This window comes from Paroedura picta, chromosome 2, assembly GCF_049243985.1.
Source record: "Paroedura picta isolate Pp20150507F chromosome 2, Ppicta_v3.0, whole genome shotgun sequence".
Taxonomy (NCBI): Eukaryota; Metazoa; Chordata; class Lepidosauria; order Squamata; family Gekkonidae; genus Paroedura; species Paroedura picta.
The window spans coordinates 40808754-40835523 of NC_135370.1; the positions used below are offsets into that span (position 1 = coordinate 40808754).

Here is a 26770-nt window from a genome sequence, read left to right on the forward strand (position 1 = left end):
AGCTCCAAGGTGGCGCAGAGGAGGCATGTGCTGTGCTGCCGCCAAGCTGTCTTGGTGGCTCTCAGGAAAGGACCGAATGACCCCTCAAAGGGGTCACAACCCTCACATTGAGAGCCACTGAGATAGCAGGTGACACGAAAGACTTTCCTGAGACTTGGGAGAGAGAGTTGCTGCCTACCAGACAGCAATGCTGGTGTTAATTAGACCAGTGGTCTAGTTCACTGTAAACTCATTCCATTCCATGTGTGCTCACAACCCATGCTGGCCCATTGTTGTCCCCTCCTGCCATGCAGAGGATGACCTGTGAATCAGTGCTGTGTAGTGGTTAGAGGAGCCGTTTTCTGTCTTTTGACTGTGGAGGAGTCCCTGAAATATCTTTCAAGGTTCAGAGGGTCCTAGAATCTGACCGGAAGTGATGTCAGCTGGCCTCCCTGCCATGCCTGAGGAGGATTGAAAGGGAAGAGGTAGTTTGAGGCAGAAGTAAATGTCCAAGCTCTGCCCCTTTCCCAGGTAACTATGGAGCAACACCACCCCCAGGGCAGTGGAATTAGCTGGTTCCCTGTTTTCATGGCAGTGCTGGGGCCAGCTTGTGGCAGAGTACATTAAGGCAGTGGTCCCCAACCCTTTTAATCACCGGGGACCACTCAACACCTTTTACTGAGGCCCGGTGAGGGGGGTAGTTTACTCCCCTACTCTCAACCACTGCCCTAGCGCTCTCTGATCACTATGGTAATGCTTAAACATCCCTTCAAAATAAGATACAGACACACCACAACAATGAAGTGTGTTGTAAAGGGCTGGGGGGGAGAAGGCGTCCTTCGGGGCCCACCTCCAATTAGTCGAAGGACCACATGTGGTCCGCGGCCCACAGGTTGGGGATCGCTACATTAAGGCAGGATATAGGAGAACGGCCAAGGAGCCCCTGGGGAGCTCTCCTGGGGAAAGGGGGGAAGGCTGGTTGGGAATCCTTGGCTTACAGGCTACCACAGAGTTGGTTTGAATGAAAGAAAATGTTAGGTGGCTTTAGCATTGGGCTTTACTGTTTGTTTGGGGTTTTTTGCAATGTCTCCTCTTTCTGACCCTTGTGGGTAGGTAGGTGTGATTTTTATCAATTTTAGAACTGCAAGACCATGAGCTGTAATATAATCAGGAGCGTAAGATAGTCTTTCTGCCGTCTTCTTTTGCCTATGAATTTTCCGTTTCTAAAGATGTGTTGATATAACATTAATTACAGCCATAACGAATGGATCCAATACCAGCCAAACTGTGTTTGACGGTTGGTCAGGTGACTCCTTGTGCACATTTTATAAATACGCGCACGTATTGCATAATATTGAAACCTGTTAAAAACACTTTTTGAATCCAACCCCCCACAAATTATTTGATTGGACCAGATTTACCTGTTGGGGACAGCCATTATGACGAGTAAATTAATGCAGCATGCTTTTTTTTGAGTCTTGCTTGTGTGTGAGAGACAGAGAGCTATCCATGCTAAGCAAAATCCCATTCAACTTGTACCTGAAAATCCATGTTACTGACCTGAAATAATAATAGTATGATTTATTAAACAATAGGGTCTTCCATAAGCCATGAAATTTGGATACTTTAATAGGAACTAAGATCCATAGAGTGTTATGAATTAGAACCAATACGTCTACAAACAGCTCCCAACTCAACAACCATTAAGGAATGTCACTAGACAGGCCTTGATTGTGCAAACTGTTCGCATGTTGAAATCTGCATTTTCTCCTGTGTATTCCCAAAATGCCCCGTGCCTCTCCGAAAAGAAAATAATTGCTTTTGACATTATTTGACTGGTTTGATTGGAGCAGGCTGTAATTACACCGCACTGCTCAGGTTTCCAGAGGGGTTTCAGATGCAAGAATGAATTGCACAAACATGAGGGTTAATCACAAACAGATACAAACCAGATTCTCTCACCCCCCCCCACCCCTTATTCCATGCTTTAATACAATCCTTTCAGACTTTAGAGTATGTGGAAGAGCAAGTGCCCCAAGAATAACTGAGACATAAACTCTGTGGAGTACAAAGCCAGTATAACTTGTAGGGGATAATTTTTTGTTTACTAGTGATATTGACATATTTTCAACACCAGCAGACCTCCCAAATCTATATTCCACATTTACTAGCTCTTTAAAAGCTTGCCGCTCTGGGGGAAATTACCATAACAAAGTCAGGGCCCCCAATTCACCTCTGAGGCATGTGTCCCATGAGCAGCTAGAGCAAAGATTTTTCTATGGGAGGCAAATTTTCTGGATTTGATATAGCTTTCAGTGCTGGACTAAGACTATAGTTTAAAAGAAGGTTCTTACAATTTCACTCATATTAAGGAGGGGGGGGATGCATTGTAAGTTAAGGCATTAAGAGTGAATGCTCAGGAATCAAATCTCAAACAGCATGCTAGGGAACTCCTTTCTTAACTTTCTTTCTTAAGAAATCGTTTCTTAACTTTCAATAATTCATGCAATGTATCAAGTCCGTGGATTCAGTAAAACATGGACACTGAGCTCCAACAACCAAACAACTTTACCGAAGCAAGAAATACTTTGCACAGAGAACTGGAACTGGGGGACGTATATACACATTCACAATTCCTGCCAAGATGTGTGATTGGCTGTGAACGGAGGCTTGTGATTGGACCTTAAGTCTGTTTCCTGATTGGCTGCAAGCTGGGAGCCAGCAAATCCCGTACATGGGTGTAGGATCTCAGTCTCTGTCCGTGAGCTCACAGTCTCTAAATGTCCACAGACACAACACAACGTGATAACGTGAACATGCAAGGGGAGAGGTTACTAGGGGAGTTGGCTTGGAGCAGACATGCATGCACTGGTATGTTCCATTCATACATTCAACTAAACATTTCCTTCTCCTACCCCTACTTGCTTACACTGGGTTTCCTATTATATAGAGAGCCCTATGTGCATGTCTCCACACCATTTGAACGTATTTAGGTTCTGATCAAAATCTGCTCAAGATCCCTGGCCCAAAGGAGGGGAGATTGGTCTTGACCAGGACCAGGGTCTTTGCAGCCTTGGCCCCGGCCTGGTGGGACGCTCTGCCAAAAGAGATCAGGGCCCTGCATGATTGTAACCAGTTCCACGGGGCCTGTAAAATGGAGCTGTTCCATGAGGCATATGGTTGAGGCCCAAAGAGAACATCAAGAAGTACTTGTTTCACAGCTAAAACAGCGGGATGAACTGCCCTTCCAGAGAGTTTAGAAGAAGAAGAAGAGTTGGTTCTTATATGCTGCTTTTCCCTACCCGAAGGAGGCTCAAAGCGGCTTACAGTCTCCTTCCCTTTCCTCTCCCCTCAACAGACACCCTGTGGGGTGGGTGAGGCTGAGAGAGCCCTGATATTCCTGCTCGGTCAGAACAGTTTTATCAGTGCCGTGGTGAGCCCAAGGTCACCCAGCTGGCTGCATGTGGGGGAATGCAGAATCAAACCCGGCATGCCAGATTAGAAGTCCGCACTCCTAACCACTACTTAGATACCCCCCCCCCCCAGTTCAAATCAATCAGGGGCTGATGTAATATATAATGTTTTATTGATTGTATTGTTTCTATACTAAGTGACTGTTTTTGACCATTTTGTTACCCGCCCTGAGCTATCCAGGTAGGATGGGCAACAAAAATAAAGTGTCGTTGTTGTTATCTTACATGTACATTGACTCACATTTGGCATGCACCTAATAGGGCTGATGAAAAAGGACTTTCTTCCTGGACATACCTGTTAGACGACCAAATGCATTTGCTCAGAGGATGCAGGAAAGATCCACTTCAAGATCAAGTTTCCCACAGAGTCTTAAAAGATTAGACTTCCAGCAGTGATTTTGCTCTTGTTGCCTAAGGACGGGCAAGAAATCAGAAATAAGCATCTGACAAGAGTCTCCAGGAAAGCGCTGAAATAATTCCTGTTAGTCCAGCCTGCACACAACACAGGCTGATCATATTGCATGTGTGCTGAAGCAACTCCCATTGAATTCAGTAAGGCTTTCTCCCTAGTAAGCATATATAGGACTGCAGCCTAGGTACTCCGTGGAATCCCCACATAACCTGGCTTTTCATGCATTTTGTATGAAGGTAGCCGAGTAACAACCCAAATATTTCAGTTCTGAGGCTCGGTTAAGGAAGGTGATGGGATGGGGTTTTTTGCACGCAAACGATGGCCAAGAGGAAATCCCCAATCCCATTTTCCAGTGATGTTATCAGGGATGTAGCAATAGGCCAGTTTGGTGTAGTGGTTAGGAGTGCAGACTTCCAATCTGGAATGCCAGGTTTGATTCCCTGCTTCTCTCCCACATGCAGCCAGCTGGGTGACCTTGGGCTCGCCACAGCACTGATAAAACTGTTCTGACCGAGCAGTAATATCAGGGCTCTCTCAGCCTCACCCACCCCACAGGGTGTCTGTTGTGGGGAGAGGAAAGGGAAGGCGACTGCAAGCCGCTTTGAGCCTCCTTCGGGTAGAGAAAAGCAGCATATAAGAACCAGCTCTTCTTCTTCTTATATGTTGTCCTTGTTGTTGACTGTTTTCTTGATTAATTTGTTCCTTTTTAAAAGGCCATGATTCTTTCCATAATTTATATGTTGGCCTATTATCCTTTCCAAAAATTTATGGGGGTTTCCTGAAGAGAGAGAGAGGTGATTTCTGCTGATTCCCCTCTCCCACTGCAGACCTCCACTTTATCCCTGAGACCATGGAATTGGACGGGGCCATACAGACCATCTAGTCCAAGGCATCCAGGCCTGAGCATGCAATTGCTCTTGTTTAAAGAAAGCCCACCCGTCACTTGCTCCTTTCTCTTCCAGCATTCTGGTCCATGGGATGACTCTCATCACGTCTCTGAGTTCATTAAAGTCCACCCCACAAATGTCTGACAACGAACATCTTTGGCCCCCCCAACTTAAAAGGAATTCTAGGAGGACATGGTCACTTCTCCTCGGCGATGTTCCTGAGGGTCAGTTGATCTACAGGGGAAAAGTTGGGGAGGGTCCTTGGTGGTTTGCAGTGGGAGGGGAGAATCAGTGAAGTCTGTTGTTTTAAACGAACCCTAAGAAATCTGAATCTTAAGAAAGCAAAAGTCTTTGTATCATATCGTTGGATAGAGGCCATTATGTGCAAGGAGTGACCAAATGATGTGAAAACAGAGAGTCACAAATTCCATTTTCACAAGGGAGCTGCAAAATTGAAATGGGAATTCAAAATACCGGGGCCCTGAAATTTAGTAGAGTCTCATATCATTATTTTGTATATTAGCATTTTTGGACAAGCACTTTGTTGGACCATTGCAAAATGACTTTTCTTGCGTCCCTCTTGCATCCTGATTATTTTTTCCTGTCAAAAAGTATACCCTTTTCATCGCCTTAGTAATACCTCTTTAAATACAGAAGTTTCAAAGTTCATTATGTAATTGGAAAGTAAGACAGGGCCAGCCGCAAAAAGAGCTAACGCTGCTCAGATTTATTTTATGTTTGATTGACTGGGGAAACGACTTTCAGTTGACATCTAAGCCAACAGGTTAGCTGAAATAAAATTTTGCTTAATACCTTTGCATCAATAATCTAGGCACAGCATCATTGATTGAAAATGTCTGATCAATAGAGTATTACTGACTGCCTAACTGTAACTTTGCCAGGGACTTTTTTCCCTCCCCCCCCCCTTTTTTTTTTTTGCTAATTCTGCTGATGACCTTTTTACCACCGCATTTCAGGTTCACCTTTTTTTCTCTCTCTTTGAAATTCAATTTGCTCTTTTGCTATTATTTAAAGAATGTACACATCCAGTTGATTTCATTCTACCTGATAGGGTGTGAATGTCGGATAGAAAAGATTTGTGTAAGCCTGGCACAAAATGCTTAGATGTTTTATAGAGAGAGAATGAATTACATTTTAGTATAGCATTAAGTCAAATCTCTATTTGGGTAATACATGGTCACAGGATTGCAGAATCAGCAGGGAACAAATGGCCGTCTAGTTCAAGTAGAGCTACCACCTCTGATTTGGGAAACACCTGGCAATTTTAGGGTGGAGCTTGAGGAGGATGGAGTTTAGAGAGGGAGCACTGTAGGACATAATGCAATAGAGTCCACCTTCTGAAGCAGCCATTTTCGCCAGGTGAACTGATCTCTATCACCTGGAGATCTGGCCAGGAGATTTCCAGCTTCCACATGGAGGTTGGTGCCCTGGGTCCAAGCTTTGTTGGATTAAACCTCCTGGATCTCATGACTGACTGAACATGTGATGCTTGTATTGAATCATATGAGCCAATGGTTTGGTCTGGAATTGTCGCAAGACTCCTATGGATAAATCATGAGCTGCAGGTAGCTCACACATCCCAGAGAAGACCCAGGAAAACATCATGGAAAGATCTTCTTGATGGGGCAGAAAGGCCAGGCTGGCGGCAACAGGGCAGTGGGGCTAATCCCTGTGTATGTACAACGTCACTGCCATGCCAACCCCTTCCTGGCCCTGGCCCAAATCAGAGCCTCGGATGGCCCGCGGCAAAGGAACATGGATTCTTCCGCATTCCCTGTCTTGCCATAGTGGCCATCGGAGGTCCAGCCAGGGCAGGCCTGTGTGTAAGGATACCTATGGTGTCCCTGCAGGGACACCAAACACCTTGTTTGGCTTCGCGGTGCTGCAGAGCTGAACAAGTCATGTCTACACCCTCACAATGGTGTATCCCACCATCCCCAGTGGGAAACCCACACATACAACTCTGGGGCAGTTTCTTCCCCTTTGTGTACTTGGGCATGCCCCGCTGCTAGGAACTGGCGACAGCCCGGCGTAGCTGCCACCGTGCATAATCGGCCCTTGAGACTTAGATTTGAAAAGAGGCTTTTATTTCATTGATTTGTTTTCTATACTGTGGAGCTGATAGCTTCATTTCCACTGCTCTTCCTAGCCCATATTCCTAGGACAGCCATGTTCTTAGGACAGCATAAAACTGTGTTTGGGATATTCTTTATCACCCAGATGTTGTTCTCATGGAAGAGAAGGTTGGCAACCCCTGGTATTTGGTATCAGGTTGGTGGTATATTTGCAGATCTCTATTGGTATTGCTATTTTGACTGGTGATTTCCAGCCTAGTATTCTGTTATAAAAAGTACGTAACATCTTTATTGTTTTTAATGTGGTCCCCTACCCGGCTCATTTGTGTTTCATCAAGCTGCTCACCCTGCCATGACCCCTATGAAAAGGTTGTTCGACCCCCAAAGGGGTCCTGACCCCCAGGTTGATAACCACTAACCTACCTGATCAGGAAGGCTGCCAGCCAGTTATGGGCTGGAAAATACTTAGAGATTTGTGTGTGGTGGTGGGGGGGGGGGTGAGCAGGGTTTGGGGGGTAGTGTATGATGCCATAAATCCCATCCTTCAAAGCAGCCATTTTCTCCAGGTGAGCTGAACTCTGTCACCTAGAGATCAGTTGTAGTCCCAACTACAGTCTGACTACTACCTGAATATTGGCAACCCTATTAATCAATATCATTCCTACATCAATAGTCCTTATGTTTCTTGATGTCAGTGTCCTGGGATCTCTCCCAGATCCTAACAATAGCTGGACAAGAAGAACTGGTAGTGTCATGAGGTAACCCAACTTTCTCATGTGCTAAGTGGGCAAAAAACTAGGTCATTCTCTTGCTCCTGGCCAGCAGGCTGTCTGCACCAGGCACACTACACTGGGCTGAATTTTGCACATCATTGCAAATCCTGGATGCTTAAAACCAGAAGGCTAAAAATAGCCTTTTAGAAAATGTGTGAGCAGGTGACAGCATTACCCTGGTTATAAGTTTTAAATTTCATCGACACAATATTGTTTGTGTCCCTGACTCCCTGATGCTGGTGATATTCTCAGCAATTGGAAGGACGGTCTTCCAGCCCAAGCCTATCACTTTGTATCTGAGTAATCATTTGTATGACTTGAATATCTATCTAGCTGCGGACAGGCTGCCTATTCTGTGAAACTATGCGGAATTACTTAGATAACGGGTGAAAATCAATCCGATTAGCGCTGGTATTTTAAAGGGAGGCAAAAATACGGTCGTCACTGCAGTGGGCTTTAATAAATAAATTTATTATGAGATAATTGGTCATTTAATAGTTACATGGGGGGGGGGAACCTCATCCATATTTCACAACCCTGTCTCAGAGTATGTCTGACTAGAATATCTGAATTTCTCAAGAGCACCCGCATTAAAAGTCAGAATAGAAATCTCATAAAGTGTAAAATTAATGAAACTGGTATATATTAATCCAGAAAGAATAACACAAAATTGAGGCTCTTGAGGGAAGTTTTGGATATTTCATGATCTGTAAAAGATTTGCTATGTGTTGGGTTTCTTTTTTTTTTTTAAGAAGAAGTGTAAAATATTTGCCTAATACTCATTTTATAACCAGTCATCTGACATGATAATTTAGATTTAAAATACTATTTCTTTGCTAATTGAAATAGCTGGACATCCTCTGTGTCAGCTCGCAGACCTGGGAGTGCTTCATGAATAGGAAAGCTGTCAAGCGGGTTGCAAATCCCTTACACATCTTTATTAGGGTTTCATTGATTTCGGTGGGCCTTGCATCTAAATCCGTAGCCTCACATGTTACAGTGATTTGGTGACTGCTGGCATTTACATGGGAGTGCTGAGTATCCCAGACAGAATAAGGCAGGGGTAGTCAACCTGTGGTCCTCCAGATGTCCCTGGACTACAATTCCCATGAGCCCCTGCCAGCGTTTGCCAGCGTTGTCCATGGACATCTGGAGGACCACAGGTTGATTACCCCTGGAATAGGGGAATGCCGAAAGGTCATGGATGCACCAGTGAAGGTGGAATGAGCTCCCAGAAGACCTGAGGGCCCTGCAGGAACTTTCGTCATTCTGCAGGGCCTGCAAGACAGAGCTCTTCCTCCAGGTTTATGATTGAGGCCGGCAAGCTAAGAAAGAACTGGAGCCCCCCCCCCCCCTTCCTTCCTTCCTTCCTTCCTTCCTTCCTTCCGTCCGTCCGTCCGTCCGTCCGTCCTTCCTTCCTTCCTTCCTTCCTTCCTTCCTTCCTTCCGTCCTTCCTTCCTTCCTTCCTTCCTTCCTTCCTTCCTTCCTTCCGTCCGTCCGTCCGTCCGTCCGTCCGTCCGTCCGTCCGTCCGTCCGTCCTTCCTTCCTTCCTTCCTTCCTTCCTTCCTTCCTTCCTTCCTTCCTTCCTTCCTTCCTTCCTTCCTTCTTTTATTGCCGATTGGAGATCTATTCTCCTATATCCTCCCCTAGAGGTCTTGGTTAGGGGGAAATTTTAGCTGTTTTAATGCTGATTTGTATCTTGGATTTTTGTATGGGTATTGTGCAATTTATATGGTTTTTAGGGGAATTTTTATTGGGGTTTTTAAATGTTGTAATGAGCCTCTTGTGGCGCAATGAGCCTCTTGTGGCGCAGAGTGGTAAGGCAGCTGTCTGAAAGCTTTGCCCATGAGGCTGGGAGTTCGATTCCAGCAGCCGGCTCAAGGTCGACTCAGCCTTCCATCCTTCCGAGGTCGGTAAAATGAGTACCCAGCTTGCTGGGGGGTAAACAGTCATGACTGGGGAAGGCACTGGCAAACCACCCCGTATTGAGTCTGCCAAGAAAACGCTAGAGGGCGTCACCCCAAGGGTCAGACTTGACCCGGTGCTTGCACAGGGGATACCTTTACCTTTACCTTTAAATGTTGTAACCCGCCACGAGCCTTTCGGGGGTGGCGGGCTAAAAGTTGAATAAATAAATAAAATAAATAAGGATGACAATCCCCTCCCAATATGTGATTATCAGCCTTCATGTCCCCCCAATGGGAAAACATAAGTGTTTTAGGGCATTCACAAAATTTCTTCTGCATTCTTAAGAATGTCAGCATCCATTGCACTTTGGACATCCACGAATATCCTCAACGTGGTGGATGTTGGCATTCTTCTATAAAGAAGAGTTTATATAAGATCTACAGCAGACTAGTAATGTTGGAGTGGCAGTCTGCGGCAACAGGAACCTTTGAGTTGAGAGGTTACCACCAAGTTTGCTTAAAGAGGACTGAATGACAAGAACCGCTGTGGAGCCTACGGTTGCGTCACAGTCTACGTAAGTGAGTTTGCATGCTCAGGATGGCTATCAGTAGGCTAAGAGCATGTTGTGTGAGACGTTCTCTGTGAGCCCAAGTGGTAATTCAGTTCTCACTTGTCATATCACTAAAAAAACTACCGAAATTTTAGGCCCTGTTCACATGTGAATAGGTCATGTGAACAGATTCAAACTTTTGGCGGTGTGGCCCTTGCCCCTCCCTACAACAGACACCCTGTGGGGTCGGAGGGACAGTGAGCTCTAGGAGAACTGCTCCATGAGAACAGCCCTAAGAGAACTGAAGCTGGCCCTAGCTCACCCAACTGGCTGGATGTCAAGCAATGGGAATAAAAACCCGGCTCTCCAGATTAAAGTCCGCTCCTCCTAGGCATTACAACCGTGTTGACTTCCAATCACTAGACACACAGGCACAGAGTAAAGTAACCAGTATATTGCAAGGCCCAGATGTGTTTTGTTTAGTTAAACATGGCTTTAAGATGCGAAACATTCGTTGAGAGTGAAAGGTTTGGGTCCTTACGAAAGATTTGCAGGGGGGGGGAAAAAGGAAATCTTTACAAAAAAAAAATAACATTGGGGTGGGTATGTTAAATGGACCCCCAAATAGGAAATCCTTGCACAGACCACGTACTGGCTGGTAGACCTGGTTGTGGCTGAGGCGGGAAGCTACTCTTCAGCTGGACATTGCAGCAGAAGATGCAGTAGCTGCTTCAGAGAGCGGCTCCTGGGCCACGTGCTGTGGTGGAGGATGCTGGGCCCAGCCACTATACTGGAGGTGGCTTAGAGCAGTGGTAGTCAACCTGTGGTCCTCCAGATGTCCATGGACTACAATTCCCATGAGCCCCTGCCAGCAAATGCTGGCAGGGGCTTATGGGAATTGTAGTCCATGGACATCTGGAGGACCACAGGTTGACTACCCCTGGCTTAGAGAGGCTCCCAGGCTGCTGCTGCCATTGCTGAGCTCAAAGGGGGGGGGGGCTGGAGCTGTGCCAGGCTGGGCAATGGGGGGATGGACATGTGTCTCGTGTAAAACTCCAGCACTGAGCCTGGTGGGAACTGTAGGATCCCACCTGCTAGCTAAATCTAGATTGTGCCCAGTCTTAAAAATGCAAATAATTGTTGGCTATATCCTGCAATAATGTCAATGACATGATCTCTATTGTACTGTACAAGCATAATTGATGTCTGTAATTAACACCGGGTCACGCTTGCCTATCTTGCATTAAAAGAGTTATCTTTGGAATATTGTTTTAATGGCCATGTGTTTGTGCCAAAAATATGTATCCCAGATATATGACCAGAGAGTCATGCTGGCAAATTTTGCAATCTACAAATGCCCTTCAAAGACATCCCTTGCCTCCATTTCTATGCAGCATTTTACGTAAATCACTTACCAAACAATGCATTGTTTAATTCAGCATAACCCATACATTCTGCGACCCGTACAGCTCGCCGTTTTCCCACCCCTGCTGCGTAGCAGGAGGCACAGGAGGCTTTTAATGTTCCTTTCCCCTAACCTGGGAGAAAAGCAGAAGGCTATGTGAGTGTCGCACTGTGCACCCAGTCATGTGGATGAAGACCTTGGGACTGGTCCATGTGCATTAGCTGGGCTATCAGATACATGGGTTTGAGCACTACTGTATCAGTGTCTTCCACATGTGGTGAGAGCACTATGGGCATGGAAACCAACAAGGGATCTGCCCACTAATTATTTATTGCTTTTTTTCTTGCTCCCCGACAATACTAGAACTTGGGGTCACCCAAATGAATTTGGTGGGCAATAGAGTCAGGCCAGACAAAGGGAAGTACAGGTAGCAATTGTGGGATTCCTTGCTTGCAGATGTGGTGATGGCCATGCACACACATGGCTTTAAATGGAGATCAGACAAATTAATGGAGGATATGTCCATCAGTGTCTACTAGACCAGGGGTAGTCAACCTGTGGTCCTCCAGATGTCCATGTACTACAATTCCAGTGAGCCCCTGCCAGCATTTGCTGGCAAGGGCTCATGGGAATTATAGTCCATGAACATCTGGAGCACTACAGGTTGACTACCCCTGTACTAGACCATGGTGACAAAAGGGAACTTCCACTCCCAGAGCTTCTGACTGCCAAAGCTGGGAAGAGTGGAAAGCCTTGGCCTTGGTGCCTTGTTTGTTGACTCTCCAGGACAATTCGTTGGCCACTGTATGGAGCAGAAGGCAGGACTAGATGGATCACTCGTCTTTTGACAATCTCTCACTGATTTCTGATGATCTTCAAGAGAAAAGCCACTGGTCTGAGAACTGCTAAGAGTCCTGGACCAGCAGCTAGTGTAGAGCAGGACCCAAAGACCTAGGCAGAGTATGCTGGATCTTTAAACTATTTGAGTGATAGCCAATGGTCCTCTTGGCTTAGAGGAAGGATCCAGCTCAGCATGTTCTCTTGCTGCCGTTATTATCCTTTGAAACAGCAGAAGCCAACAGCTGGCTTAAGGAATCAATTTCTAGTCAGGAAATGCCCCCGAGTGTAGTTCAGATGTGTGTCTGAGTGTGTGGGGATGCGCCAAACTGTGGCTCTCCAGATGTTCATGAACTGCAATTACCATGAGACCCTGCCAAGCATGACCATGCGCTCATGGTCAGTGTAGTCCATGAACATCTGGAGAGCCACAGTTTGGCCAGCCATGTTCCAGTGGCTTGCCACACAGACAAATACCTTCTGTGGTTCACTGTGTTAAGTCTGCCTTCCTTCCTGCAGCGTATCATTTTTCTTCTGACAGACAGAAGGTGAGTTGTCATTGAAAGCTTTTGCCATTAGTGTCTGCCCAAGTGGAAGGCCTAGCAGTGCTAGTTGGGTATGTTGGAATATGCAAGCGCTGGAGTGTGCATGATTCAGAAGGCTCACTTGGAGACTTCCTGCTCCCTTGAGCTTGTCTCCTCCCTGCTTGTCTCCACCACAGACAGAACGACTGCAGACAATAGTTAGACAGTTAGGACTCTCTTCTCTCTTCTTTCTACACCTTTCTCTTTGCAGTAAGTCTGTTTTATTCTTTTAAGCAGCGTGATGCTTTGCTCGTCTTTTCAGATTTAAACTCTGCCAATAGAGTAATCCCTAGCTCTGAGAGGGTGTTACTGGTTGATTTCTCCAGGCAAGGAGAGCTGCGGTGGCACCTTCTCTTTCTGACATGAATATTGACATCTTTGCTGTTTCTTCCTAAATGCTGAGCAGCAGTTCTCGGGAGGTCTTTTTCTCCCCCCTTCATGTTTTTTTAAAATGACCTTACTCATCCATAAATGTTTTGAAAGCTTTGTGGAGGGCATTTCCCACATTTTAATCTCATACACATTGCAGGCCTTGAAGTGTTAAGGAAGTAGAAAGGTGGGCCATGGGTTTCTGTGGCCCTGAAGTCACCCCTGTTTGCCTCCCACTGACCCTTGAGGTGCTCCCAGAAGCCCCACCCTTTTGGAAGCACCTGGTGTGCCATAAGGGGTGCTATTACATGTGTGAGAGTGACCCAGGGCTACAACTGGATCAACACGGCCTCCCCCACCTGAGGTGCGGGGAGTTTTAGCACCTTATGCTGACGTGCGGTGCACCCTTCTTAACACTGGTAAACTCTTTTTGGTAGGATGTTCATATTGGCAAAACTCAAGCAAGCTTAATCCCCAGAAAAAGCACACCACTCAGAAACTACCCCTTGCTCGCTGAAGCACCGACAAGTAAAACAGAACCCTACTAGCTGAAAAGCAGCCTCCCTTAGCTACAGCCAATGTTGTAGTATGATTAATGAACAACACTCTGAATTACCCACCATGTTTTAACTTATGAAAACCGCTCTGTTTCTAGTGATATTTTATTGATTGATTTGATTTCTAGACTGCCAATCTCGGTAGTCTGACTCTGGGCAGTGTACAACAGGGGGTTGGCTTGGACCCTGTCTGTATTGCTGTACCCTCTCTGTAAATCACACCATGAAATGAGACTTTCCACCCATGCACTTTTAAAATATAGGGAGGGCAGCCCAAACAGCAATAGCTCCATCAGGGTCCTTAGCTCTCCCGGGAACTCATTTCACCAGGTTGGGGACAGGACCAAAAAGGCCCTGGCCCTGGTTGAGGCTAAGCAAACTTCCTTCACGCCGGGGATCTCCAGCAGATTAATACCTGCAGAGCGAAGGGCCTGCGGGCGGCATAAGGACGGAAGTGGTCCCTCAAATATGTGGGGCCCAGGCCGTGAATAGCCTTCAAGGTTAACACCAAGACCAGGGGTAATCAAACTGCGGCCCTCCAGATGTCCATGGACTACAATTCCCATGAGCCCCTGTTGTTTCATTCACTGTAAGGGGCTCATGGGAATTGTAGTCCATGGACATCTGGAGGTCCGCAGTTTGACTACCCCTGACCAAGACCTCGAACCTGATCCTGGCTGCAACCATCAACCAGTGCAGCTGCTTCAGCACCGGCTGGATATGGGCCCTTCAAGGTGTGCCTGTGAGGACCCTAGCTGCTGCATTCTGCACCAGCTGCAATTTCCATGTCAGGGACAAGGGTAGGCCCACGTAGAGCGAGTTACAGAAATCCAGTCTAGAGGTCATCACTGTATGGATCACTGTGGCCAAGCAGTAGCCAAGCCTGGCGTTGATGGAAAAATACTGTACAGGCTGCTCCCATGACCTGGGCCTCCATCAATAAAGAGGCATCCAAGATCACCCCCAGATTCCTGGCTGAGGGAAGGAGCTCCTGCAAGACGGAGCTCTTCCGCCAGGTTTTTGGTTGAGGCCGGGGTCAGCGAATGAGTGCCAACAATCCCCCCCAGCCCGGAGCTAGTAGGTTAGACCTCCTCCCCACCCTCCCTGCCGCTCTGATAGCAGGGTTGGGAATAATGAGAGCTTCTGCCATGTTAGGATTGTTTTTAAAGTCTTTTAATGAGTATTTTAGGACTGTTGTGACCCGCCACGAGCCTACGGGGAGTGGCGGGAAATAAATCCAATTATTATTATAATAATAAAGTTAAGCTGCACCCCAGCCAAGGTGGGCAGATGCACATCCTGCTCTGTTGCTTTCCTACCCAGCCACAGGACTTCCGTCTTGAAGGGGTTGAGTTTCATGCAGCTGTGCTCCAACCATCCAGCCATGGCTTCCAAATGACTGGCAAATGTATCCGGGGGAGGGGGGAGCCTGGGCAGCCGTCTATGAGGAGATAGAGCTGGGTGTCATCTGCATACTGATGGCACCCCAGCCTGTAACTCCAGACCAGCTTAGCCAGAGGGTGCATAAAGATGTTAATCAAAGTGGAGTTCAGCTTCCAAAGCATCTATTTTCTCCAGGGGAATTGACCTCTGTACTCTGGAGGTAAACTGTAATCCCAGGTGGGAGGGATTTGCGGGATTTCCCCGGTTCCCACCTGGAGGTTGAAACCCCTACCCATCTAAGTCCATTGACTTCATTGGATTTAGAATTTTGCAGCACGGTTTAGGACTACACTGCTGTTCAACTGATACTGAGTTTCACTCTGCAGCTTTTACAGTCATTGGAGCTGAGACAGTGAACTTACAAGGCAGTTAGCACAGGCTAATCTGAAGCTGAATGAATGTGTCCTTGAACTGCTTCTCTGTGTGTTCGGGCATATAGACACACACCTATCATAAAACGGCTTATTTTAGCTACTGTCTTTGCTTTGCAGTTGCTTTTACCATCCAGCGTTTCCTTTACCCATGATTCTGTACTCGCTCTTAAACGCCAGAATATTTTTTTTTTCTGCTGGCGCAACTTATTTCTTTCTGGCCTCAAATGGGAAAGAACGGGACCCCCTTTGGTCTCCCTGTATCCTTTTGCAGCAAATCCCTTCGACAAATGCATCGCCATTAAAGTCTTTTAATGGGACTGGGAGTTTTAATGTGGGGTTTTAAGACTGTTGTTACCCGCCACGAGCCTAAGTAGGGAGTGGCGGGAAATAAATCTAATAAATCTAATAATAAATGTTTTTGGTTAATTATTCAGACCTCCAGAACGCTGCTTCCTATGGATGGACAGCTGATATTATTTTTCTTTCCCAGATATGACCCCCATACATTGCAGATCATGGTTATTCAGTGAGGAATTCGTCAAGCTGGAATAACAGGGAAGCTCCTGAAATACCAGAAAGATGCTGATCAAAGCAAACAAGATCTGACTAGTTGGAAAGGGCAAGAAGTGGGTTTGCTGCAGTTTGGCACAATGCTCATGACAAATAAGGCGGCTGTAAAGGATTTTAGGTTCTTAGTCGCTTCCTGCTGCTTTAATACGATGCAAAACCCTCGGAAGAATTACCCGTTACATTTTAGTCTTTTTCCCCGCCCCCCTGTGGCTCCGTATCCTGGAAGACTGCTCGATGTCAGGATTGCTGCTAGCCACGGCAAATAGTTACAATAAAGATGGCATCTCATGCAATCTTGGCATTATAAAACATTTGATGAAAAATAGCCGAGTCGAGTATCAAGCGTCGAATCCCCTACAGAACGGCTAGGGGAAAACAAACAAAAACCCTGCCCGTTTCCCGACTAGTTTTCTTTAATGTTTTTGTTTTGTGATAAATGAAAGTGATCGGACCTGCTCTAACACACACTTACACGAGGCTACAATAACATTGACTGCAAGCGCTAATAAATCTCCCGTCTCGCGATTCCTTTCTACCCTTCCTTCCCCTCCCTGTAAATGATACGGTTGTTTTGCCTGCGTGTGACAACACGGACTAACTTGGTAGGATTATATCAGTCCTCCCCACCGCCCATGGCAATCTTTTTGCTATCCCATTCAAAATTCAATTTCGTAAATACATTTCTTCCTCGAACACTGTCATCAGTACTGGCACCACCACTTGCCCCATGGGCTTACCAGAGGAAGTTAGAGAGTCTGAGCAGAACCTTGGAAACGTAATGTGCTGTTTTACGAGACATAGCTAATAGAGTGTTTTTGGCCCCCGCTAGGGAGGGTGTTTGTGGAGATGCAGCTAGGGCAACTATTTGGCTGTCTGTACCTGCCTCTCCTGCCTTTGTCAAGCACATGTTTTGTTTTATGCATTTACTTGATCTATACCTCACCTTTCTCCCTAATGGAGACCCAGAGTGGCTTACATTGTCCTCATGGTGGAGGGTTGCGGTGGCTCAATGGAAGAGCCTCTGCCTTTTAGGGAGAAAGTGCCAGGTTCTATCCCCAGCATCTCCAGTTAAAAGAGCCAGGCAGCAGGTGATGAGAAAGACTTCAGTCCAAGACCACGTGGAGCTGCTACTTGTCAGAGTAGACCAGGCTTTCTCAACCAGGGTTTTAAGAAACCCCGAGGTTTCTTGACAGACCTGGAAGGGTTACTTGAATGGGTAGGACTTAATAAATTTTTAATATACATTTTTTAAATATGTTAAATGTTTATGGAGTGACATGACCATGTCCACCCTCACCACATGGCCAATGATGGGCCTGGAGAGGGTGGGCAGGGGAGGGGCCTTGGGTGGGCATGTACACAGCTCTGCTTCCCAATCATATTCTGAACGATGTTGCCATTTTTGGGGTTTCTCGAAACATGGAGAACTTTTCAGGGGGTTCTCAGTGGTAGACCACACTTACCTTGATAGGCCAATGGTCTGATTAAGCATAAAGCAGCTCTTCCTGTGTGTTTATTTTATCCCCAAATCTGTGAGGTAGGTGACTGGTCACCCAGCACACTTAAGTGGCAGAGAGGGGATTTGAACCTGGGACGCCTAAATTGTATTCCGACACTCATACTGCACTGACTCTGTGAAGAAGGTCATGCCCATTCGGGCAATAGCTTTAATCGTGCTCTTATTTGGGTTAATTCCATGCATTTTTTTCTTTCCTTTCCTTTCAACCCTGCGGCTTGTATTCTGGCTTTGTTCATCTTCCCCGTACAAATACTGTTTCCGTTTCCCTGGCGTTTCCTCAGGGTGCATCCCACCAAAGATTTTCACACGCCCAATAGTCCTTGTGGAAGCACTAAAATGAGTCCTCGCCATCTGCTTGCACTAAAGGAATGTGATTATATTCCCACTATCTCCCCACATGGCAGAAACAACGGTGCCAGGGATTTCCTCTAATATCATTTCTAAACCAAATTAAATCACACCAGATGAACCATCCATTGCACCTCCTATTGCTCCATAGGCACGTTATTTGGGTACAAATTAAAGACCTGGGTGGTGGTGTAGCCATTATGCTGTGGCTCATTCGAGTGGAACCGCGCTAAGTACATTTCCCTTCTTGCTCGTGTAAGGCTGGATCCACCTCAATGGATTGCCGTTCCTTTTGTTTGCAGTTTGTCTTTTGTTTTCCCCCGTCGCCCTCTGCTCTCCTTGGCAAGATCTAATTTCTTTTTGTTGCCGCTGTTGTTAAAACTCTGCTTCCCCACCTTCAGGTAAAAGTAAAAACTGTTTACAGCCCACTCCTAAAAGGTTTACTCAGAAGTAACTCCCGCGGCATGGAATGCCTCAGACTCCCAGGTAAGTGCGCACGGAACGGAAGCCGTGCTCATTCATTTTCGGCACACTCTGCTGTCTGCACAAAGCAGATGTAGAAAATATATACACAGCGCCTTCCCACCCAAAGAGCTGTTAGGCAGCTTGGGCCGAGTGATCAATGGCTGGGATACAGCCCCCATAATAATGAGCAAGGAGGAGGCTGCATGGTGGCCGCTCACCCAAGATAATGATCGAGTGGCCGTACAGTGTAGACACTCTGCATTTGTCCGGGGAATGTCATGGGCGCTGTATAATATAAGGCAAGCGATGGAGCGTATAGATATACAAATACTGCCAGTGTCTCGCAGGCTGGGTGTGGCAAGAAAGGAGCCTGATTAAGTGGTCTGTGATAAACACATTGCCTTGCTCTCACTGTCAGGAGAGTGGGTTAATAATAGTAATCCAAATGTAATATTTGGACATGGTAGGTGTTTGCAGGTTTTCCCCGCCTCTCATAAGATTCAGGGAGTCTTTGAAAGTTGTCCAGTCACCTGCGTCTAGGGCCAGAGCCATTGGAAAGTTGGCATGCTAGTCTCATCCTTCCCATTCTCTGAGCAGTGAGAGGCATTTTTAGTGGCCATGGAGAATCCACGCAGGAGTTTTTCCTGCACCTTCCTTGTGTCAGCACCCGGCAGCGGCCTTTGCTCCTCCTCCTGCAGCCAGAGGGATTTAGTGGGGCTTTGTTTTTTAATTGGCAGTTGCTAGATTATAATGGTAGAGCAGTAAGTTGCTATGATCTACTAGTTCCTAGTTTTTAGTTTTTAAACTTAGGTCTCTGACCATTTTTGTTGCGGGGTGCACATTTCCCATTATATCACCACCACAAAAATGACTGAGTGCTAGGATTTTTTTTTAAATGAAAGTTTGAAATTCAAAGGAACTTGTACAGATTGTTATAGATTAGTGATTGCTGTTTTTTTAAAGGAAACTTTAAGAACTACGTTGATAGTATGAAAGAAATTATGGGTGTGGGGGGAGGATGTTTGCTGTGTAGGGGCCAAGACAGAGCAAATGACATTGATATGAGTGGGGCTTTGAAAATGCATATTTTCTTATCTATGTGGCATGCAAAGGTGTTTCCACTGTGCTGTTTCCAAAAAGATTGTATCAAACTAAGACTGATTCCACATGAGGAATTTGCCCCTGGACAGCCTTTAGTTGCTGGCAGGTTTTAGTGCTGCTTCCACATGACGTCAGCAGCAACCCGAGGCTGTGCAGGGGCTGGTGCAAGTTTTGGCGAGATTTGGCTCGCAATGAGGGAAATCACCAAGATGGATTCACCACTTCTTGTTGTGCTTCACATCGGGAAGCAACCAGGTGCAAACTTGTGTGAAGGGAGAAACGTGCGACAGTCTCTACAGCATTTTGCCTGCCCTCACACCCACCCTCCCCTCTCTATTTCCTGTTTTAGAATTTTTTTTAATAACGTGGTCCATGTTGCTGTGGGACTGTAAAGCAACATTCCCTAAGTTAAACTAGTAGATCATGGCAACTTATTGTTCTACCCTTATAACACTTCCACGTTCCTATGGAGAAGCACCGCATGGTTTCTATGTCAGGTAGATTTGCGAGAGGCTGAACATGGTAACTGGACCCCGATAACTGATTGTTTATGAACAGTAAGGCTTAAAAACAAAGAGCACAGACCCAGCTGATTGGGAGAGGGACGCCATCCCCCTTTCCTTGTTAAAACCCAAACGCCAGAAAACACAAATGGGAATGTGTCTTGGCTGCCCGATCACAGAACTGCCATGTTCTTTTTACTTACTTGTGCAAACATTCTAACATTTCTTAATCTAATGTATTACTCATTTTAGAATCTCTTAGATCCTCCCCTCGTTTTTTCAGCATCTCCTTGTAGGTTCACAAAACCTTTGGAGAAGTGGTATATATGTTTCCTAAATAAATAAATAAGATGTCCTGAAGCATTTAGTTTGTCTAATCCTTGCAATGAGGCTAGATGTTATTTTGAAATCATTATATATCCATGTAACAAAAGGTGCAAGGAAGAACTTGATCTCTTAGGTTGCCCCTCCATGACAAAACTACATTTTTAAAGTTTAGAAGTGCTGTGTAAACAGATAAAGGACTGTGAAGGGTTAATTCTTCACAGAGCCAGAGAACCTTGAGTGACAGGCTACTCCAAAGAATCTTATTGGTTAGCTTCAGCTAAGCACAGAAGGAATTCTGAACTGGATGCCAAGGAAAGAGTCAGTCAGATTTTTTTCCTTTACTGAGTTAAATCAGTCTTAGCTGAAAGCAGTTTAACAGATAGAGTATTGGGGAAAGCTGGCAAGAAAGCTTGGGAAGTTAGGTGAAGACTCCCATTCGGACGAAAGAAAGGGAATAGATCTTCTAATGAGAGGCGTATTTCCTTTCCCACACAAACAGGGAGTTAGCTTTGAAGAGTAGAAAGCTTCATGGTCTGCAAAAAATTTAAGAGTCAGTTAAAAACTCAAGATGAGTACTGTAGTTTTAAGAGTAGTAGTATGGGCATTGGAAAGAGTGTACCGCCATTTGGAAACCAATAGAATACTAGATAAAGTGTGTAAAACACTGGAACAAAAGCCTCAGCATAAAGATGTTAAGTAATTGTGAATAGTTTAAGAAACTCTCGTTAGCCTGAACTATAGTCTATGCATGTGCTAATTTTACCTCAGAGTTAGCTATATTGAATCAACTTAGGAATTTTATGCCAGATTTCACCTGACCTTTCCCCTCAATGTTGAATCAAATATTTTATTAAATAGGAATGCATATAAACTTGAGTGCCGTTTAAGTATATAAGTTAAAGGGGGCTCCTGTTTCTTCCCTCAGGTCCCTGTGCTGAGGAAACAGCCAACATATTATACTGTGACAGGGTGGGATGGTTAGAATTTTTCATGAAGGGAGAAAATGGATAACTAGGGTGGCTCAGTCACTGAAGGGAAAGAAAAATGAAGGGAAAATCTTGCCTCTGAGGTAGGGAAGAGAACAGGGGCCATCATATCCTCCATAGCACAGTTCAATCTGTTCAATTACTTGAAAATAGGTCACAAAAATCTGACTTTCTCTACACCTGTGTAATCTGCAGATTTGGAGCAAAAAGGCAAAGAGTTGGCTATTTCCTCCTTTCCTAAGGGGGAAAAAAATTAAATTGGCCCTAGCTAAGGAAGCATGGCCTTTATATTTTATTTTTTTGTCCTATGGCTTAGAGGACGAAATCTAGAGCATTGAAGCTTTGGTTTAAGGTGGTGAGGAGGCCTTGGCTGTGGTCTTTTCTGCCTGAATACCTTGGAGAAACCCTTACTATGAAAATGAAGATGTGAGATGGGGAATTTATGGGAATGCTTGCTTATCAATACCCAAAAATGCCGCAAGAAGATTCTGAGGTTCTTAAATACTGTTCCAAAACCAGCTTCAGAAGAGTAGTCATTTTGATCCTCAGCAGAAGAGCTAGATTTGGGTTCAGTAGGACCTTCGAGACTTATACCTAAAAAATCATTTTGGTTTCTAAGGTGCTTTTGTAATGTATCAGTTCCAATCAGTTCTAAGCTCTTTGGATTAAGAGGTTTGTGATAATTAAAGCTCTAGAGAAACTGGAGTCAAGATTCAACCACATTTTCCTGTTTCATATTTTGTTTTTAATATCTTTAACTATACGTGCATTGTAAAGTGGTTGCAAGAAGACTCCCATCTTGAAAATGAGAATGCTGGTCAAAATTATTACTTGAGCAACCTTACAAAAACATGTCAGCAGGCAATGTAGATGGGGGAAAGTTTCTTTGATATGAACATGGATTTTCCTCTCAAGCTTCTAAGAGATTATCATAAACAAAGGAAGAGGAAAGTGTTATTTAAATAACTAATGCTCCACACATGGGCTTTAAGGAATTCCAAGGGAAATTCTAAACTATATGTACATTTTTATGAACATTTAAATGAATCTCTCTGTCTAATCTCGAGTGCATTTGATTTTTTAAAAGGACAATTTTGATGTTCCATGTTGAATTATTAAGTAAAAATATTCAGTTATCAGATAGTTAATTAAGTGGAACTGACTGTATTCATTAAAATATTTGTTCCAAACAAATGTATTTAACATTCAGATATTATGCAGAATAGGTGACAATTGCATATCTCCATGGAGATCGATAATGGTATTCAGATCATTGTGTAAAGAGTCTGCAAGTTTAATGCAGAGAGAATGTCGTTATTATTTCTCTCTTAATGATGGTCATTATGCGCAAACACTGATTGAATTCCATTTGTTACCTGCATTTGAGCTGAGAGGAATAATTACAATTTAAGTGTCTCCATTAAAATTCATAAAAGAATATGAATGCAAAAAATTATACTTGAATCTGACAAAATATACTTTGAGGATATAAATTGTGTTTTCTGATAGGCCTCTTAAAAGTATTAAAAATAGCTTCATTTTAATAGGATAGCATCTAAAGATCATGCATTATCACCTTTATGTTAATTCTGGTAACACATGACTAATACTAAAAAGTAAAGAAATTAACTTTGGGAAAGTAGACTTGAACAAAACAATAGACTGCTGGAATTGATTAAAGTTAATAGTGCCCAAAGCCACGGCCGCCGACTAACCAGTTCATTGTGTAGCTAACCAGGATTGTGAAGTCAAGCCAGCCATCCTTTCTATGGCCTTTTTCATTTGGCTTTTTTTTTGTTGTCAAATTGAATATCTTAGAGGAGCATTCATTAAAAAAAAATTCTGCTCACACACAGTGCTTTGCTCTGTGGCATCAGCTGTTTCTGGCCCAATGAGTACCATTGAAGTCCTTATTAAGACTGAAGGCCCTGATTCTAAAGGGAGGTAACCAGCCTCTTGTGGTTTCTTCTCCTCCTGGCATCCCACCAAGCTGCACTGCACTTCATAGGACTGGACCCTTAAGCCCTAATTAATAACATGAGCAATATTTCTGAGGTTCAGATTAATGACTTCTCTCTTGCTTCAACAAATGAGACCTCTAAACTTGTCGGCGTCCCTTGCTACACTCCACACGGTAGACAGAGTAGGAAATAGCTGGCTCTTCCCTTAAATGAGAGAGTTCTTCCTGCAGTCTTGCTTGCTAGTGTAGTTAGAGGGATCGCTTGAGGGATCGCTTAGAATTGTTTCTGTTGCTTTTAGCTGATGCTGATGGTTTTGCATTCAGCAACCTGGGGCTCCCCAGATCTTAGTCTGACACTTCGTCCCCAGTCTTGCTAAACCTCTGGGCACTTCTGGAATTTTGAAGCTGGAGGGTGCTGGCCACCACATAATGTCTGAAAAGTCAATGACACAATGGCTGTCTGGGGTGCTGGTGGTCATTTCAAAATGTTGGGATGTTGCAAGCCAAGCTTTTTGGAATAGTGCAGGGGGTTGGACTAGATGACCCAGGAGATCCCTCCCAACTGTATAATTCTATAATTCTAGGTGATCCTTCCTGGGTTCATCTGAAGTACATCCTGTTCCAGTGAGATGGAGGAAAGTCAAAACGGGTTCTTGGCACTGGGGAAGAGAAGCCCAGGAACCATGCTGAGTGGTCACTGCTCTTACCGCATCGTCATACTGGCTCTCTCTCACATGAGAACATGCATTCACAATTGGCTTTGATGGTACAACTGAGGATATAAAAATGATTGAAACATGGGCAAGCAATTTGTCGTATGTTGGTGGTGACTGTAACTTGCATCCAAGCTGTGAACCAGTCAGTGGATGAACGAACTCCTATGACATCCAAAAAACTTCAGACCCTAATCAGTGGATCTTTCTTAAACTGAAAGGTGGCCTAATCCTTTGTCATTACTCTTCTCTCTTAACTACAGAGTAAATGTTTTTGTGTGTGCTTGTTCTTTACTGTTGGTGGGCCCTTAAACCTCTGCCTCTACCCTCTGACACCTGGAAAGTGTAAGGTCTGAGATTCTGCCTCTGTTCACCTCCTACTGGCATGTTGGAAGCAAGGTCTTTGCCTCTATCCTCCTACGCAGCAAGGTGTGGCCTGTCTAGCAGGGAAAGAGGGAACCTCTGGTTTTATCCCACCTCTAGTCTGAATGATGAGCTACTTTTGCAGAGCGGAACCATGTTCTTTGCTTCTGTTCCTCTCCAAATTTCTGCCTGCCAGCATGTGCAGACTTTTGGCTAGAAGGTAAAATCTGAGGGAACAAAATAAATGGACTTTTGTCCATGCAGAATTAGAATGTCCTTTCTAAAGTACGAACGGGTATAATCCTGTTTGGTGACAAGAGGGGATAGCAGTTCTGGTTGGACAGCGTTCCAGTTAGACACTTCTCTCCTGAATCCTTTACCCCCTCACTTGTCCCTCCCACTACTTGGGCAGAAGAAACTAAACAATGAGGCACATGGATAGATCTGAGGACTTCTGATTGCTCTTGAGTTATGGGAATAATTTGGTTCAGATTGGAAGCATTTACTGTAAAAATAAATACAAGCAAATGGATCTTGATTTGTGAACTTCAAAATGCACACCCTCTTAAGTTTATCTCTGCAACTTAGGTGCTAACTACGTGTTACCCACAAATGTCTACAATGAATTCCCAACAAGCACTATTGCAAATAAAATCCTCCTTCAGGATTTGTATATTTGTAAAGCAATGGTGAGAAATGGGGATAACCAATACCACTACTCCTGGCAACTTTTCAGTTATACATTATACCATATCAAAACTGTTTCTTTGTCCTGCTTACAGACACGTCATGTAAATAAAGGACGTAACTTGCCATCAGAGTCTCAGAATGCCAATCCAAAGTCCAGGTACCAGATAGTTCAAACTGATGGCATCAAGCCCGAAGGGAGATCCAAAAGAAGAGTTCCGAAACACAGGCCAAAGTTCAAGACGGGAGAATACATTCCAGATACAGACTGCAAGGTCAGTAACTAATGGACATATTGCTTCCGCACAGCCACTTGCTTGCTGAGTGCTTTTAACAACGCCCTCAGCACCTGCCAGCCACCTCAGCCCTGCTCCTGCAACCACTCATCCTCGCTGTTGATACAGAGCTGGCGCTGTGCTGCCAATGCGGCACTGCGCCTTCTGTCCTGCAGCTCCCCTCTTATCTCGCCTCTTATGTTGTTCCTGGGGCTGTGGTGGTGGAGGAGGTAAAGTGGCCATCAGATGACTCTCTGCTTCAACTCAGGGCTGAGATGCTGCCAAGCCATTGTGCTGGGACATAATGGGCTGGTTCCTCAAAGACTGTAGGAAAAGACTGCTTTAGGATGCTTTGGCCTGATCCTGCGTTGAGCAGGGGGTTGGACTAGATGGCCTGTATGGCCCCTTCCAACTCTATGATTCTATGATTGCCTCCTCTTGCAGTGTGTCACAAATCTGGTGGATTGGGTTTGGATCAGGTCTGATGGTGCTCCTGCTTCTGAGAATTTTTCTTGACTATGCTAAATTTGGCTGGTCCTTGACGTGTGTGAGCCTCCAGGGAGCGCAGTATACAAATGTAATCAATCAATCAATAATTTTTATTCTTTATCTCTTTATTCTTTGATTTCTAGCCTGACACTCTCGCAAGCAGCTCGTGGCAGTAATAACATTGACCCCGATAAAACCCCATTCAAACCCCCAATTTAATTTAGTTCACCAAACTCCGGCAGCAATAAAATTTCCCCACCCCCACCCCCTCTGGTCCAAATCAGACCCTGCCTTGGGGTTATGAGGAGTAGCCTGATAGTTGGGGTTGTGTATGGAATAATTAGGCTGTAAATATCAAAATTAACCAGACACAGGCAAGATAGTAACTACCACAGAGAGGGTTTAATTTCGGGTGTATATATTTCCTAGTGGTTGTAAGATAGGTTTCCAGAAACTGGGAAAATTTAGCCCACCAGCCTGCAAGATTCAATTTCTCCCACTTTTTTCCTCTCCCTTAGTACAAAAAGATCTCCAGGCTGACGCGCACAACAATTACAATTTATTATTACAGTGATTTTTTTATGATGACAGTAGAAGCCTGTTAATTGGGTTATCAGTGGACAGTCTGTCATGCTGATTAAGTGGCTGCTCCAATTAAGAGAAGAGACCATTAAAAAGAAGACAAAAAAAAGGCTCCTTAAAATGACATTAAAATACCATACCAAACTAAGAAGCGCCAAATAAGCTCGGCACTACATCTCTATTTGATATTGTGTCCCTTTCTCTTTTTTATTTGGAAACTTCTCTATTAAAAGGA

General features: G+C 44.8%; 1 protein-coding gene across 1 annotated transcript in view; it reads left to right on the top strand.

Annotated features, from left to right (window-relative positions):
• LOC143828644 (uncharacterized) overlaps positions 1–26770 on the top strand; it is a 429168-nt gene that overhangs the window by 396073 nt on the left and 6325 nt on the right. Inside the window, exon 9 of the mRNA XM_077318920.1 lies at positions 25285–25464. Within this exon, the coding sequence (XP_077175035.1) occupies positions 25285–25464 (180 nt within the window). The remainder of the gene's footprint in view (positions 1–25284; positions 25465–26770) is intronic.